At 45.5% G+C, this 18445-nt stretch overlaps 1 protein-coding gene across 1 annotated transcript in view; it reads right to left on the bottom strand.

The window, feature by feature from the left end:
- The window catches only part of vwc2 (von Willebrand factor C domain containing 2), a 234895-nt gene extending 223522 nt beyond the window's left edge, over positions 1-11373 (bottom strand). The window contains exon 1 of the mRNA XM_070880214.1: positions 10957-11373. Coding sequence (XP_070736315.1) covers positions 10957-11373 — 417 coding nt within the window. The remainder of the gene's footprint in view (positions 1-10956) is intronic.
- Positions 11374-18445: the final 7072 nt, after the last annotated feature.

Raw genomic sequence — 18445 nt, 5'->3', positions numbered from 1 at the left:
ATATATTAGCATGGATAGAGGATTGGCTAACTAACAGAAAACAGAAATTGTACAGGTAGAGCATCCGAAATCCGGAAATCTCGGGACCGAGGCCGTTCCGGATATTTCGGAACATCTCTCTGATGTCGCGAATCCGGAAATTCTTGGGCCGAAGTAAGGCGGGTGGGGAGTTGATGGACTGGGCTGTCGGCGACTGGGAAAAACCTGCATTGAAGACCTGAAAAAAAGGTAAGTTAAAGATTTACTTTTTTCATTCTTTTTCAGCGATTTAGTAGATAATGGTTTTGTGAATTTTTATTTTTTGGGGTGTTTTTCCCCCTCGCAGCAGTAATCAATTTTTAAAAAGCGTCCGGATTCCGGAACATTTTCCAGATTCAGACGACCCCACCATGGATCGGCTTGATGTCCGGATTCCGGAACATTCCAAATTTCGGAACTCCGGATTTCAGACGTTAAACCGGTATGATGAATTACTGTGGGGTTTTGAACCCCATGATAAGTGCTGGGACCCCAACTATTTACAATCTATATTAACGACTTGGAAGAAGGGACTTAGCCGCCGACTGCCCAGTCCGCCAACTCCCCACCCCCCCTTACCTCGGCCCAAGCATTTCCGTAAGTCTGGAACTCCTAGTACTATGAATGAGAAAGACCTCCCAACACCCAAAACACAAAAAAAAAGCAAACAAACTACATGTTTAACATTCATTTAAATTAAAGTTTTTATTAAAAAAAAAAATTCCCAACTTTTTAAAAAGTTTTTTTAATTAAGTCTTAAAATAAACTTACCGTAGTGGGGAGGGTTTTTAAAAATAAAATGATGTTTTTATAACTATTTAAAAATGTTTGTGTATTTTTAAACACTTGCGCCTATAAAAGTAGGCCTCTACGCCTGCTTTTTCAGGCGCAAGATTTTAAAGGACATTTGCAGGGCAAGATATTTGTAAATATCGGAAATCTTGCCCTGCAAGTGTCCTCGCTCCCAATCTGTGGATGATCTGTCAAGCCAGAAACTTGTCAGATCGGAAAAGCCGGTTTCCAGCGCATGCGCATTGCGCGCTGAAACCTGGTTTTTCCGATGCCTTCCCTGGTCCGTAGAAATTTCATATGGACCCGGGACATCAGAATTTCAGGGCCAATATTTCAATGGAGAAAGATTGCAAAGTGCCGCAGTACAGCGGGACCTGGGGGTACTTGTGCATGAAACACAAAAGGATAGTATGCAGGTACAGCAAGTGATCAGGAAGGCCAATGGAATCTTGGCCTTTATTGCAAAGGGGATGGAGTATAAAAGCAGGGAAGTTATGCTACAGCTATATAAGGTATTGGTGAGGCCACACCTGGAATACAGCGTGCAGTTTTGGTTTCCATATTTACGAAAGGATATACTTGCTTTGGAGGCAGTTCAGAGAAAGTTCACAAGGTTGATTCTGGAGATGAGGGGTGTAATCTCTGTAAGCTTGTAATGTTTGTAGCTCCACACTGTGGATGTGGACGTATTGTGTACTGTAACTAAAGAGTTAATAATAAACAGAAGCAGGAGGTTCTGGAGACTTCCGAGAGCTGCCTGCCATGTTAGAAAGCCGTGATCTGTGCTGTGCTCTGTCAATATATCACATTTGGCGACGAAATGGGATTTTTCGGATGGTATAAGCTGCAATTTTTGTTGGTGAAGGATTCAGCCAGCCAACAGAGAAACTTTTGAAACTTCTCTGTCTTTGGAAAAAGCTACAAAAATCTGAGCTAAAAAACGAGCACACTGTCTGCACTGCAGAGACAAAATGGCAGCAACCGCAGGTGTAATGGGACATTTGGGTGAATATAGACATGACCGGGAACATTTTAAAGCGTATGTGGATCAGCTAGAAATGTATTTCACTGCAAATAATATAATCAAAGTTCCAGGGAATGCAGATCAGAACCGGGCTGTGTTGGAACGTAAGCGAGCTATCTTCTTATCTGAAGCGGGTCCGGAATTGAATGAAACGCTGATAAATCTGCTTGTGTCTGACGAGCCAAAGGACACAATGCTTAGAGATTTTAATGAAGCTGGAGCAGCACTACAACCCCAAACCGTTAGAAATTGCTGAAAGCTATCGTTTCGGTCTACGAAATCAAAAGACTGCTGAAAGTATCAGTGATTCCATTGTTGCATTAAAAAAGCTATCTATTCACTGTAATTTCTGAAACTTTCAAAACCGAGCATTGCGGGATCGTTTTGGCTATGGGGTGAAAAATGATGTGGTCAGAAGAAAATTTTTGACGATGGGTGACTTGGCTTTTGTCAGACAGCGAGGTCGATGGGCATGGCCGATCAATATTCCCTAGAATTTCATAATAATTACGGTCGTAAGTCAACCGAGGTAAATCGCCTGCAGATTCAAACAGGGCATCTTGCGAAGGCATGCCGACTGAAGAGTAAATCAGCCTTCAAAGCTATGAGTCCAGCGCTCAAAGCTATGAGTAGAAATCCCCAGAGAGTACGTTGCATGGAAGAACAACAACTGAATGAGGAGATGTTAGAGTTACACGTCATCAGGAGCACGAAGTTAATGGACAGTGATTCGAAAAGTATCAAAATCCACGTAGAGGTTACAGGATTCAAGATACCAATGGAAATCGACACTGGTGCATCCGTGAGTGTAGTACTGGAGTCACTATACCTCGACAAATAGCATGATTTCCCATTGGAGAAATCCAAGATAGAGCTGCGAGGCTACTCGGGAGAGAAAATTCCTGTGCTAGGTCATATCACTGTACCAGTGAAATATAAGGATCACTTTCAGAACTTGCCTCTAATAGTTCTGCCTTACTATGAAGAAATTGGTTGAGATCACTGAAGCTGGATTGGAGTGAGATTTTCCGTGTGGAAGCGAAATTAGCATCAACGGATGATGTTATCAAGAAGTATCCGAAGGTGTTCTGCAAAACGGGCAGTCCGATCCAAGGATTCAAGACAAGTGTCAGGGTACAGAAGAACGCTAGATTGGTTTACTGCAAGCTACGTTCCGTACCATATGCACTCAAGGAGAAAGTTGAGCAATAACTCAAAAGATTAGAGACTGAGAACATTATTTCTAAGATAGATCGATGTAATTGGGCTATACCCATTGTTGTTGTACCCAAGTCTGATGGTAAGGTAAGATTGTGTGGTGATTATAAAGTAACCGTAAACCAGATTCTGGAGGGTAATGTCCCCAATTCATTGCCAAATATAGAAGATTTGTTCACAATACTGACAGGTGTTCAGATCTTCTCAAAACTGGATCTTACGAATGCCTACTTACAGCTTGAACTAGATGAGGAGTTCATGTCATGCTTGACTATAAATACTCATCTAGGCCTGTATCAATTTAATAGGCTACCGTTTGGTGTCTTTTGCCCCTGCCATATTCCAAGGGGTGATGAACTAGATTTTGCAAGGTATTGAAGGGGTAGTATGTTATTTAGATGACATACTAATTGCTGCACCAAATAGACAAATTCATAATAACATACTGAATGAAGTCCTCAAACGGCTAGAGAAGCAGAGTACGAGTATCTGCTCGTAAGTCTGAGTTATTTCAAAACTCAGTGGAGTACTTGGGTACAGAGTAGACAAAGATGGTTTACATCCAACCATGGGAAAGCTGGATGCAATCAGAAATGCACCAATTCCCAGGAATGTCACTGAACTTCGTTCATTCTTGGGTCTTTTGAACTATTATGGGAAGTTCTTACCAAATTTGGCTACATTATTACATCCACTGAATGACCTATTGAAAAAACAGGTCCATTGGAAGTGGTCAAAAGAATGCGATACAGCATTCAAGGAGTGTAAAAGCAAATTGGTAGAGAGCACTATGTTAGTTAACTATGACATATCTAAGAAGATTAAGCTAACATGTGATACCTCTCCGTATGGGGTTGGGGCAGTGATCTCTCATGTATTAAGTAGTGGGGAGGAGACACCAATTGTTTTTGCTTCACGCACTCTCAGTGCCAGTGAGAGTAATTATGCACAAATCAAAAGGGAAGCTTTGGCATTAATTTTTGGGGTCAAGAAGTTCCACAAATACTTATATGGTCGTAAGTTTACTATCATTATGGATCATAAGCCCCTAACAGCAATCCTCCATCCAAAGTCCCCATTTCCAACATTAGCTGCAGCCCAAATGCAGAGAAGGGCTTTGATTTTATGAGCATATACATATGATATTGAATACAGATGATCAGCTGATCACAGCAATGTCTAGATTGTCTTCCCCATCACAAGTTACACCCGATAGGGAAGAAGTGTTTTATTTTTTATACATTGATGAACTGCCAGTGACAGCTGAAGAGATTGGTAGAGCAACCAAACGTGACCCAGTAATGTCAAAGGTGTATGATTATATTGCAAATGGATGGTCAAACCAGGTAACAGACAAAGATACACATCCATTCTTCATTCGTAGGAATGAATTATCAGTCGATAAAGATTGTATCATGTGGGGTGCAAGAGTGGTTATACCAAATAAATTCAGGTCCAATTAGGAGACCTCCATGACCAGCACCTGGGAATGTGCTTAACCAAGAGTTTTGCACGCAGTTACTTATGGTGGCCAGGTCTTGATAATGATATGGAGTACATCATGAGTCAGAGTACAACATGTCAATCGGTGAGCAAGCAACCACCATCAGTGCCATTACAGCCATGGAAATGGCCTCCCAGGTTGTAGCAAAGGCTACATATCGATTTTGTTGAACTCGAAGGACAACAATTGTTCATTGTGATTGATAGCCATTCGAAGTGGGTGAAAGTGTTTCCAATGTGGAAAATAACAACAAGTTATTTTGATATTTTGCGAAGTTTATTTTCTTCATTTGGCCTCCCAGAAGAAATTGTTTCGGATAACGGACCACAATTTCATTCAGAAGAATTTGCACAGTTCACGAGCAAAAATGGAGTGAAACATACCAAGGTTCCACCGTACCATCCTGCTTCGAATGGTGCAGCAGAGTGCACCTTACAAATGGTAAAACGTGCCCTCATAAAACAAATGTTAGATCCAAATCCAAAGAAACGACAGTTGTCATTGGATCACAAATTGGCTAATTTTTTGATTACGTAGCATAATATTCCTCATACAACTACTAGTAGAACACCAGCAGAGTTGTTTCTCAAACGACAGCCACAAACCAGATTCTCGTTGTTAAAACCAAATTTGGCACAGTCCATAGAAGAGACACAATTAAGACAGAAAGAGAATCATGATAGAGGTAGAGTAAAAGAGAGTTGTGAAATTAAACCAGAAGGGGGGAGTGAAGAACCATCACCATAAATGGGTAAAGTGATTACTCGGAAGAGTGGTGAAGATATGTGGTCCTCGCACATATTTGGTAAAGATGTTTGATAAAGGACAGGTTAGGTTTGTTCATATTGGTCATATTTTACCTACAGATATGGAAGGAGTTGAAGGTGGGAATGAATCAATTATTCATTGGATATATTCAAGAGGGAGTTAGATATGGCCCTTATGGCTAAAGGGATCAAGGGATATGGAGAGGATGCAGGAAAGGGGTACTGAGGTGAATGATCAGCCATGATCTTATTGAATGGTGGTGCAGGCTCGAAGGGCCGAATGGCCTACTCCTGCACCTATTTTCTATGTTTCTGACTCATCAGATAGTTTTGATACACCAGTAGCATATCCTACATCTAATGTACTGGAAACAAATCCAAGAGAAAATCAGAATTTAAGTCTGACTCCGAGTCAGGAAAACAAAGAGTCTGAAGTTAGAGTGAGTTCAAATGAAAATCAAGGAAATCCCTTGGAGGAAAACATTCCTCAGGAGGAGCCTCGAATGAGTTTAAATTTGACAATATGTTTAGAAGGTTCTGTTCGAGAGTGAAGGTATCCTCTTCGAAACAGAAAACAAGTGGTTAAGTTAAATTTGTAAATATGGAAAAAATAAGTCTATATACTGTGTTATGTATAAACATGCAAGTTATGTATGATGTTGTTGTAATAACTTCTTCATTAAGGAGGGAGAAGAGTAATGTCTGTAAGCTTGTAATGTTTGTAGCTCCACACTGTGGATGTGGACGTATTGTGTACTGCAACAACAGAGTTAATAATAAACAGAAACAGGAGATTCCGAAGACTTCCGAGAGCTGCCTGCCATGTTAGAAAGCTGTATTGTGTGCTGTGCTCTATGAATATATCACAAGGAGGTTGACTTATGAGGAAAGGTTGAGTAGGTTGGGCCTCTACTCATTGGAATTCAGAAGAATGAGAGGTGATCTTATTGAAACATATAAGATTATGAGGGGGCTTGACAAGGTAGAACTAGAGGGCATGATCTTAGAATAAGGGGTCGCCCATTTAAAACTGAGATGAGGAGAAATTTCTTCTCTTAGAGTGTTGTAAATCTGTGGAATTCGCTGCCTCAGAGAGCTGTGGAAGCTGGGACATGGAATAAATTTAAGGCAGAAACAGACAGTTTCTTAAACGATAAGGGAATAAGGGGTTATCGGAGCGGGCAGGGAAGTGGAGCTGAGTCCATGATAGATCAGCCATGATCTTATTGAATGGCGGAGCAGGCTCGAGGGGCCGTATGGTCTACTTCTGTTACTATTTCTTACTATTTCTTATTTTCTTATGTTTTTAAAATGCAAGTGGAAAACTTAGTAGAAGGTTCATACCCTACTTGAGCTATGATAGTTAACAACAGACAGGTTAAGTGATACCGTGTAACCAGCACCTGTAAATTCATTCTTATCCTCTCATTCAGATCCTGGTTGCGTTGCTGTTTGGAATCATACCCTTGTTTGAATTTGTTAACTGCTCCTGTCTTAGGCCAGAAAAATCTCTTCATTCTAACAGTAGGATTAACATAATCAAACAGGGGCACAATAAGATTCTTTTTGGTAACATGTATGATAACACAATAAAATGACAGCTGCTGAAATACAAATAATGATTACAACTAAGATGCTGCTATTTAAAATATTAAAACACATTTGATTTATAAAACACGGGAGACTAAGCCATGCTCACTCTGACCAAAAGCCTCTGTATTCATTATACATGTTTTATTTAATACCAGGTTCTGCGGCTGCTTCAGAAGTAAATGTACTATCAACGGGCTCAATTTTCCTGTTATCTCCGTTGTTATTTTGGCGCGCGCCACTTTTTTTGGCCTAAATTAAAATATCCAAGTTTCCCCAAAGTTTCTGCGCCAGCGTAACTCAGTTTGTTACCATTTTTTTAGGTTAGTATTTGTTTGCGTCATTGGGGGATGTCGTAACCTGCCACCCGCGCCAATTCTGGCCGTTTAAGCAAGTTTGGCCAGCTCCGATTTAGTCCAATTTTTCTCAGGACAGTGTATGTGACCACTGTGGAAAAACCTTCTGGGCAGTTATCAAAATCGGCGCAGGTAAGAAAATCAATGCAGCAGATGCAGTTCAACGGCCTGGACAGTGTGGTGTCCCTGCACCTTGCTACTGAATCACACGAGGCATGTACTGCAGACACGGTCACTGCGTGACCTTTCTTTATTCCCAGGACCAAGAAGTGATGACCCTGCGTGGGACCTCCCTTTAAATACCTGAGTGCCCAGATGAGTAGTGTCTCCCACAAGTTCACCCCCTGTGGTCAAGGTGTACATTTCCAGGACATATATACAGTGTACAGTGTGGTTACATGGATTGGATTCTTCAGCCAGTTCCTGAGTCATGTAGGCCGAAGTGAGGTCCAACTTGGTGAACAGCTTGCCACCTGCCAGCATGGCAAAAAGGTCCTCCGCGCACGGAAGTGTGTATTGGTCCTGCAGTGTCACTCGGTGGATGTGGCCTTGTAGTCGCCACAAATCCTGACTGAGCCATCCGCTTTGAGAACAGGAACAATGGGGCTTGCCCAGTCACTGAATTCAACATCTGAGATTATGCCCTCTCTGAGCAGCCTGTCCAATTCACCTTCAATTTTCTCACGCATCACATATGGCACCGCTCTGGCTTTGTGGTGCACTGGTCTAGCGTCCGGGGTGATGCGTATCACTACTTTGGTGCTCTTAAAAGTCCCGACACCTGGTTGAAACAGTGCCCCGAATTTCTGTAGGACCTGTGAGCATGAGCTTCGCTCCACAGATGAAATGGCGTGCACATCCCCCCATTTCTAATTCATCTCGGCTAGCCATCTCTTCCCCAAAAGTGCGGGGCCGTTTCCCGGGACAATCCAGAGTGGCAGCCGGTTCTCTGACCTATTATGTGTTACCACCAAGTTTGCACTGCCTAGCACTGGGATGATCTCTTTGGTGTACGTCCTTAGCTGCGTGCCAATGCGTTCCAGTTTTGGCCTGCTAGCTCTGTGTGGCCATAGTCTTTCAAATTGTTGGGCTCTCATAAGGGACTGGCTGGCTCCTGTGTCCAGCTCCATGCCATTCAATAAAACTTTCATCATCATGGGTAGCGTTTTGGTATATGAGCTGTGGACGTCAGCCACATGAACCTGCTGAACTTCAGCATCCATGGCTTTGCCCCAAGCATCATCCTGCATTGCAGACTCCTCGTCTGGTGCCTGTGTCTCGTAAATTAGCCTTGCTACAGCCTTCCTGCACATTCTGGCCAAGTGTCCACTGATGTTGCAATTCCTACAGATAAATTTGCTGGAACCTGCAGCTTTTCGCAGTATGTCAAGCCCCACACCTCCAGCATGAGCTGAGGTTATTGTTAACAAAAGGACTGTGACCAGGCATTCCTCTCTGATTGTCCCTTTGGTTGTTTCTAAGCGCTCTGATGGTGGATGTCAATGGTCCTATCACGGGACGCATTGTTCCTCGAGATGGTGTGAATTGCCGATTCCCTTTCCATTGTCCCTGTTGTGGGCCCACCCTAGCGTCTGTTGCTGCCTGGCCGGTTTCAAAATGCCTTTGCCTGCCTGCGGGGTCCTGAGCCGCATTCACAATGTTAACTCCCTGGTCCATCGCCACGTTGGAACTTGAGCTGCACGCGTAAATTAGCTTGGTCTCCTCTTTCCCTGCCATGAAGGTCTGAGCTATCAACGCCGCCCCTTCTAAAGTTAAGTCCTTGGTCTCTATGAGCTTCCTGAAAATCCCGGCATGACTAATGCCCTCAATGAAGAAATCCCTTAACATCTCCCCCCTGCAGGCGTCTGTGAACTTACAGAGACTGGCCAAGCGCCGTAGGTCCACAACGAAGTCCGAGATGTTTTGTCCTGCCCGACGCCGGTATGTGTAGAGCCGGTGCCGGACCATGTGTACGCTACTCGCCGGTTTGAGATGCTCACTGATCAGCTGGCTGAGCTCTTCGAAGGACTTGTCTGCCGGCTTCTCGGCTGCGAGCAGGTCTTTCATCAGCGCATACGTCTTTGGTCCGCAGCTGGTCAGTAGATGCGCCCTCCGCTTGTCAGCCGCTGCCGCTCCCAGCCAGTCCTTCATGACAAAACTCTGCTGGAGTCTCTCAACGAAGTCGTCCCAGTCCTCACCCACACAGTAATGTTCCTCTGTGCTACCGGTGGCCATCCTCGTGGTTCGGTGATTCCCGTTTCTCGTCACCAAATGTGGTGTCCCTGCACCTTGCTACCAAATCACACGAGGCATGTACTGCAGACACGGTCACTGCGTGACCTTTCTTTATTCCCAGGACCAAGAAGTGATGACCCTGCGTGGGACCTCCCTTTAAATACCCAAGTGCCCAGGTGAAGAGTGTCTCCCACAAATTCACCCCCTGTGGTCAAGGTGTGCATTTCCAGAACATATATACAGTGTACAGTGTGGTTGCATGAAGGTTACAGTTACTTGAAGGTTACAGTTGTATGAAGGTTACATACATGACAGGCAGCAGCAGCAGAGAAGGGGGAGGTGGGGGGAGGGGCGGGATGAAGAGAGGACAGGGGAGAGGGAGGGGTGGTGGGGAGGGGGGGAAGAGGAGGGGGGGGGGGGGAGTCTTTTGGCTAGGGTTAGGTGCGGCAACTGGCACCGGCAGGGGAGGGAAGTCTTTCGACCAGAATTAGGAATGTTGCTCAGCATCAGGAGGGGGGAAGCCCTTCGGCCAGGGCTAGCAGTGGCATTGAGAGGGGAGGGAAGCCTTTTGGCCAGGATTAGGAGTGGCACCAGGCACTGGGAGGGGGCAGGGGGATAGATTTTTAGCATAAACACTTTAATAATTTAATGATGGAATGATGCTGCAATGTGTAAGGTGCTTGTGAAGGTTGCTGTGAGCTGGCCAGAATGTGTTGTATGTTTCACTTTCCAGCCTCAGCCCGCAGTGTGTCCCTGGTTACCCTGGCAACCTGACATTTTTGGCACAGAGCTTTGACTTCACCCCCAAAGCTAAAGGACAGGCTAGGTAGCGGCAAAATCAACAATTCAAACGGGGAAAGTTGGATGATTTTCTTTTGGTGTAGTCGGGCCCCCCCAAAAAATGGGTGTAACTCTTCAATTACGCCAAAAAACGGCCTTGGGAAAAATTGAGCCCATTATTAGTTCATATGATTCTATGGCATTTCTGTGTGTTTAACGCTGTACAGAAACCTGTTGCAAGAGGGCAATGACAGGCACGCTGCAATTAGCATTTCTGCTTCTGTAGTGAGCAGAAACATCATTCAGGCTTCATTGCTATCACTTAACTTCACAGGAAAGCATGTATTGGGATGTTGGCTGAAGATAGATTGTGCTCAACTATAATCTGCCCCATAATCCATTAGGCTACCAACAGTCATGATCAAAGCTCACACATGAGTAATGGCTACTTGTGATGGTACCAAATACTGGCCAGCTCATGACTGACCATACGTCAGTTTGAGACAGCACTTACAGGAAAGAATTGGAGAAAATGGATGGAGAAATAAGAAATGAAATAATAAATCAAATATTTGAATTGAATGAATAAAGAGGAACAAAATTGCAGGAAAAAAGTTAAGATTCAAAGGATAAAAGATAAAACAGCAGATGAAAGCAAGAGTTTTTTCTTACCGTGAATTCCTCCAATTGTTTATATTTCTTTTCCCGAAATTCACAGTAGTTTTTCATTTCTTTGCACTGAGGGCAGCAACGGTTGGTGTCCACTCGGATACAGCGAGGATGCAGGCTAGGACACTCAGGCTTGACACACAGCGGCCCATCTTCAGTACAGACACATGGACAGGCGGCGGGACCCGGTGTGAACTCCTCTCCAATTTCATACACAAAACCATTCTCGTCCATGCAGCCTTTGCCCCTGTAATCTGGGTATGAATATTCAGAGGTGGAGGCAGCACCAGTGACAGTGGGCAGTGACTCAGCCCCATTGGTAGTGTCTTTCTGGGACTGGGACACGGAAAAGGGAAAGCAGAGGGTGACGAACAGTAGGCAGCCGGTGAAGAGAGATGAGTAGACAATCCCAGGGGCCATGGCAGAGATTTGTTAAGGGCATTCCTCACAGTCACAGATTCTCCAACTAGGACAAAAAGAGCACAGTCACGTATAGTCCTGGCATGTCAGCCTTAAAGGGGCATTGTCATTTGATAAAGTAACTTGAAAGACACTTCTGTTCAAAATGGCATCATAAGGGTCATTCTCTCTGTTTATTTCGGTAATTTTCTTAAGATTTAGTATTAAAATAGCAAAGTAAAATAAATCACTGCTTATGCCACAATAGATCTAAAATTGTCTCCAAATTTAAATGATTTGAAATGAAAGAATTTCCTCTGAATCTGGAACAAGCTGGTTTTCACTGGTTCCAGCAAAACTCCCCAATAAAGTAACAATGCTCCTTTAACAATTAGAAATTTGTAATTGTTTTAACGGAATTAGCTTCAAATCTGCGACTTGAGACTGATGATTTCATGCAAACATATGTATTACGTTTTAACATGTGAACTCTGACAAGTCAGTATGGCGCTTCGAGCTTATTTTAATGATTTTCAGTTGAGGGGCGAGTCTTGAAAATTCAAATTGAGTTTGAAAGTTGTCTGTGAAAAAAATAAATGACAAAATCCCTTAGCTTTTCTTTTCGAGTAAAACGGAAATTGTAATATCCTTTTGTCAGTTATTTTCTGTGACACTGTCAAGTTCAGTAACGAAAGAGCACTCAATGCACCTTAAACTTCACAAGGAGATAGTAGCAAGTCAATGCCACACACAACGCATTACCAAGAGATTGAGAAAGCCGGCCGTGCCCAATGCTGCTTAAAAGCACCGCGAATGCACGAAGCTGCTAATATTTGAGGTTACCAGCACTTTTAGCATCAAGCGAAGCAAAACATAAAGGTAATATGCCAAGCCCCAGTAATGACAGCATCCATAAAGTGCGGTGGTCTGTTCACTGAAGATCTGAACAAGCTGCTGAAAAGAGGAGATTCCAGTCAGAAAATGCAGCGCCTGCTGGCATTTTATTGCAACCAGGCGAACACATCGCGAGGCGCGCAGTCAACTCCCGCCACCGAGCTGGTGGCGATTGCACCCCAGAGGCTGCATCAGATGCCGGGAAAGCGTGCAAGTTCCCGGGAGCGAGCACTACCCACCGCCTCCTCACATTTTATTATTGTTATTATGTGACTGTTATTGTTTGAAAAGGATAAGATCACTGCAGCGAAACCGAGATGGCACTGAATGCAGCTGCTGTTGTTACATCCAGACACCCGGACTCAGACACCGTCTAAACACATAGGGCTTTCAGCAACCACAAACTTTCAATAAAATAAACAGCGATACGCTCTTCCATATATTTATCAATAACGCCTTTCAGACAGGCCGGCGATGTTAAGCCTCTGGCAACAATTAATAAAAGTCAGAACTGGTTACCTGCGTTATCTTAGTCATTGTGGTTTTGTGTGTGTGTGTGTGACGGACGTGTCAATAAAATTGTTTTCGGTAGCTGAAGAGTCGCCGCTATTTGAAGGGACTTCGGTGGGAAAAGCTCTGACCTGCGGACGTGGGAACACGTTGCCTGGCCGATTCCGCTCAGGATGTGGCCGCTGTAGTCTCACATTAACAAGATGAACACCACTGACCCGAAACAATGTAACTCCACAACTGAATTCCAATCCACAGCAACAAGCAGCTGATGCAGAAAGAGACGGTCCGGGGGGAAATCTGCGTTTCTCCGTCTACTCCATCTCTGCGCGACCTGTAAACACCTCACACTCCGAATGGACCCACCACCACAGGCAAACTCAGCCCTGTTGGTGAAAATTAATTGGATTCTTTTCCGTCGGCAAAAAAAAAACAGGCTCTGTTCGCCGAGCTCCCGGCAGCTTTCCAAACAAGTCTGGGTTTTACACAACAAATCACTAACTCGAGCGAGTGATCAGATGGCAATTAAGTCAAATTATCAAGACAATTTTCAAAATGTGAGAGTGCAGTTTGGCCATTTTAATCACTTCGCAATGAAACACCCAAAAATTGAAAGTACAGGTGAAAAATGCTACATTTTTTTAAAGTTAAAAGTCAGCGAATTGTAGGAGTCGGAATCGAAATGCAAATCTGGAAAATTAAGAAAAAAACGACGGAAGAGAAAGGTTGGAGAGGGAGATGTGTGAAGCTGGTTTGATGGTATCTAAACGTTGCTTTATTTGGCTAAATCAGGTTGAGGTTCCGTTTGGTATCTTTGAGGTGCCCAGCCCGGGACTGAACTTTGATTATTGAGAAGACAAGAGATTCGACCGTGCGCGCTCAGGTCCTCCTGGAAATTGAGCAAAAGTGGGAAGTACTTCAATGAAGGATCAATTTCCGAATCCACCCGAATCACTGCTCATGTTTTACTTTTGTAACTTGTTTATATACATAATATAGCTGCTCAGAAGGTGCAGGCAATAAAGATAAGCTCCCCAAAGACATATTTCAACATGTGGCCTGGAATTTCCTCCGTGGCACAACCTGGAAATTAGACTGAAAGTGCACCCATTCCCGCGCCCGTTCTGTCAATGTCAAGTTACACTCAACTTTCCTGCGAATCTCATTAGAATTCGCCTGAGTGTAAAATGCTGGTAACTCAGTAAACAATTGGGGCACAAGGAAAGCGCCAAAACCTCTAAGTACGAAAATTGTAGTTTCAACTTATTTATAATCATCATTCATGCACATTAGGCACAGCATGTTGAAGAACCTGCAATGGGGAAGCTTTTCAATTTTTAATGGGACTTCTGCCATAAAATGTATTAAAGAAACAAAATATAATGCAGGTCTCAGTGAGGAAAAATATTTTCAGAAAACCTCAACGATTTGCAATAAAAGCAGTAAATAACTTAATTTGAAGAGAGTCTCTAAGCAAGCACAATTGCAGGAAACTCGTGTATAAGGCTCTGTAACAACAACAATTTGTATTTATATAGCACCTTTAACGTAGTAAAATGGCCCAAGGTGCTTCACAGGAATGTTATACGACAAAAAAATTAATTAAATAAATTTGACACTGAGCCACAAGAAATTCCGGCAGATGACCAAAGCTAGGTCAAAGAGGTAGATTTTGAGGGGTGTCTTAAAGGAGGAAAGAGAAGTAGAGACGCGGAGAGGTTTAGGGAGGGAATTCCAGAGCTTAGGGCCCAAGGGCATGGCCATCGATGGTTGAGCAGTTATAATCAGGGATGCTCAAGAGGGCAGAATTTGAGGAGCACAGATATCTTGGGGGGGCAGTGGGGGGTTGTGAGGCTGAAGGAAATTACAGAGAAAGGGAGCAAGAGGCCATGGAGGGATTTTTAAACCAGGATGAGAATTTTGAAATCGAGGCGTTGCTTAACTGGGAGCCAATGTAAGTCAGCGAGCACAGGGGTGATGGGCGAACGGGACTTGGTGTGAGTTAGGACATGGGCTGCCGAGTTTTGGATGACCTCTAGTTTACGTAGGGTAGAATGTGGGAGGCCAGCCAGGGTGCATTGGAGTAGTCAAGTCTAGAGGTAACAAAGGCACACATGAGGGTTTCATCAGCAGATGAGCTGAGGCCGGGGCGGACACGGGCAAAGTTATGGAGGTACAAATCGGCAGTTTTGGTTACACCGCGGATATGTGGTCGGAAGTACATTTCAGGGTCAAATATGACACCTAGGTTGCGAACAGTCTGGTTCAGCCTCAGACAGATGCTATGGAGAAGGATGGAATCGGTGGTTAGGGAACGCAGTTTGTGGCGGGGACCAAAGACAATGGCTTCGGTCTCCACAATATTTAATTGGAAAAAATTTCTGCTCATCCAATACCAGATGTTGGACAAGCAGTCTGACAATTTAGAGACCATGGAGGGGTCAAGAGAAGTGGTCGTGAGGTAGAGCTGGCTGTTGTCAGCGGACATGTGGAAACTGATGCTGTGTTTTGGGATGATGAGGCCAAGGTGCAGCAGATAGATGAGAAATAGGAGGGTGCCAAGGATAAATCCTTGGGGGACACCAGAGGTAACGGTGCGGGAATGAGAAGAGAAGCCATTGCAGGTGATTTTCTGGCTACGATTAGATAGATAAGAATGGAACCAGGCGAGTACAGATCCACCCCAGCTGGACGATGGTGGAGAGGCCTTGGAGGAGGATGGAATGCTCAACCAGGTTAAAGGCTGTAGACAGGTTGAGAAGGACGAGGAGGGATAGTTTACCTTTGTCACAGTCACAAAGGATCTTATTTGTGACTTTGATAAGAGTCGTTTCAGTACTGTGGCAGGGGCGGAAACCAGATTGAAGGGATTCAAATATAGAGTTCCGGGAAAGATGGGCATGGATTTGGGAGGTGACAACACATTCAAGGACTTTGGATTGGAAGGGAAAGTTCGAGATGGGGCTTGCAAGCACAGTGGTCAAGGGTTGGCTTTTTAAGGAGAGGGGTGATGATGGCAGATTTGAAAGAGAGGGGGGCAGTACCTGAGGAGAGAGAACTGTTAACAATATCAGCTAACATGGGAGCCAGAAAAGGAAGTCGGGTGCTCAGAAGTTTAGTGGGAATAGAGCCAAGGGAGCAGGAAGTGAGTCTCATGGACAAGATTAGCTTGGAGAGGTCAAGCGGGGAGATCAGAGAGAAACTGGAGAAAGGTGCGAGTTCAGGGCTAGGGCAGGGGGGAACCTCAAAGGAAGTTTGGCCCGGTGGGCTGGGGGAAGGAAGGGAAGTGGCAGAGGCAGCTGATCAGATGGTCTCAAGCTCCTCGCACATGTTGTTGGAGGTGAGGGCGGTGGAGACAGGGGAGAGGGGTTTAAGAAGACGGTTAACAGTAGGGAATAGCAGCCGGGGGTTATCTTTGCATTCCAGAATGATCCTGGAATTGTGAGCAGTTTTGGCAGACAAGAGTCGGACCCGATAATGCTTCTTGTGGTCCAGCTAGACCTGGTGTTGAATGGCTAAACCAATTGTCCGCCACATCAGTTCAAGTCTGCGCCCCTTGGACTTGAGGGAATGAAGCTGAGGGCCGTGCCAGGGTGATAGAGAGTAAGGGTTTTAATAGGGACCAGGGCATCAAAGGTGTTGGTGAGGGTGTGGTTGAGCAGACTAGTGGCTGCAGAAATATCAAGGTGAACGGAGGGCCAAAGGCTGGACAGTTTGGAGTTGATAAATGCAGTTGTAAGCAAGTTTGGGAGCTTTTTCCAGGGCAGATGCAGAAAGAAGTAGGGTTGGGTGGGGGAAGGGGGATGTGGGTGTAGAGCGATACAAGGAAATGATCAGAGATGGCCTTATCTGCAATTGACAAGGTAGGAATAGCGAGGTCACAGGTCAGGGACATTATTATAGCCGGGATGTGTTCGGGCTGTGGGATATAAAAGATATAAAAGATCAAGGAAATTTGGGCATATTGTACTTATATCCCAAATTCTATCATTTTGTTTAGGTTATGTATTTGATTTTCACCCCAGTCCAAAAGTAAATATCCAGGAAATTCCAGACATTGCTATTTTTGAGTGCAGATTGGCACATCTGTGTTTAGAACCAATGGGACCAAGTTTCGGCCTGAGTTGCTCCTGTTTTTTTGGAGCAACTGGTTTAGAATTGAATATCCTAGAAATTGCAATTCTCGGCATTTAGTATGCTCCAGTTCTAGTCAGTTAGAACAGTTTCAGTTTGGAACAGATTTTTTTTTCAAAAGGGGACGTGTCCGGCCAGTTACGCCGTTTTGAAAGTTTAGGCAGTGAAAACATACTCCAAATTAACTTAGAATGGAGTAAGTGTAGATTTTTGTACGCTCAGAAAAACCTTGCCGACACTTAGAAAATCAGGCGTAGTTTACAAATCAGGCCTAGGGAAGGGGGGGTGGGAGTTTAAAGGGAAGTTTACAAACATTAAACACTTCAGTTTTACAATTAAAGAGCCATCATCAATAATAAATGATAAATACAACAATAAATCAACCAATAACTCAATCAAAAAAAATTAATGAAAAATTAAAAAATTAAAAAATCAATAAATAAAACATTTTCTACTTACCGACTGCAGCACCGGGAGCCCACCAACAGCGTGCTGGGATGCCCCCCCCCCCAGTGTCTCCCTCTCTCTGTCTGTCTGTGTGTACCTCTCTCACTCTCTGTCTGTCAGTGTCTGTGTTTCTGACAGCGAGGGGAGGGGGAGGAGTGGGGTGGAGGGGGGGGGAGGAGAGGGGGAGGGGGAGGGAGAGGGAGGGGGAGAGGGAGAAGGGAGGGAGGAGGAGAGGGAAAAGGGAGGGAGGGAAGGGCGGGAGAGAAAGAAGGGAGGGGGAGAAGGGAGGGAGGGAGGGGGAGAGAAGAGAGGAAAGAGGGAGGGGGAGAGGACAGAGGAGAGGGAGGCTGAACGGGCCCGGCCCGGCCGGGCCCAAGACTTCGGGCGGGGCCCGCCCCCAGCACCGGAGTTAAAGGGAGGTGGCTGGGGGTCAGGTCAGGTCGGGTCGGGTCCTGGGGGTGGGTCGGATCTGGCGGGGGGGGCTCGGGTCGGGTCGGGGGGGGGGTGGTGGGAGCGGGAGTCGGGTCGGGTCCGGGGCGGGGGAGCGGGAGAGCGGGAGTCGGGTTGGGTCCGGCGGGGGGTGGGGGTCGGGGGAGTGGGATCCGGGTCGGGTCTGGGGGGCGGGGGAGTGGGAGTCGGGTCGGGCGGGGGGGAGTCGAGTCGGGTCGGGGGGAGTCGGGTCGGGTCCGGGGGGGAGTCGGGTCTGGGGGGGGTTCGGGTTGGGTGGGGTTCGGGTCGGGGAGGAGTCGGAGCAGGAGTTGGGGACGGGGGTGGGGCCGTGTTTGAGAGAGCCAGCTGAAGGGAGGAAGCAGGAGCTGGGCATGAGAGGTGCAGCCTGATCCATGCCACCCCAGTGAGCCCATTCAGCCAGGGCTAGGGCCACTCCCACACAGTTTTGGGTGCCTGGAGCTACTGCACATGCGTGCCCACTGTAACGTGCCTGTGCAGAGGTCCCGGCACTGTTTTCAACACAGGGACCTGGCTCCACCCTCCACAGCTCGTGCTGCGCCGCGCCCAGCTCCAGAGAACTTGCAGGGAGCCGGAGAATCTGTAAGTATTTTTTCGGCGCACTTTCGGGCGCGAAAAGCGGGCGTCCAGGTCGAGGCTG

This window comes from Pristiophorus japonicus, chromosome 5 (genome assembly GCF_044704955.1).
Source record: "Pristiophorus japonicus isolate sPriJap1 chromosome 5, sPriJap1.hap1, whole genome shotgun sequence".
Classification (NCBI taxonomy): domain Eukaryota; kingdom Metazoa; phylum Chordata; class Chondrichthyes; family Pristiophoridae; genus Pristiophorus; species Pristiophorus japonicus.
This window is presented reverse-complemented; position numbering and strand designations above follow the sequence as displayed.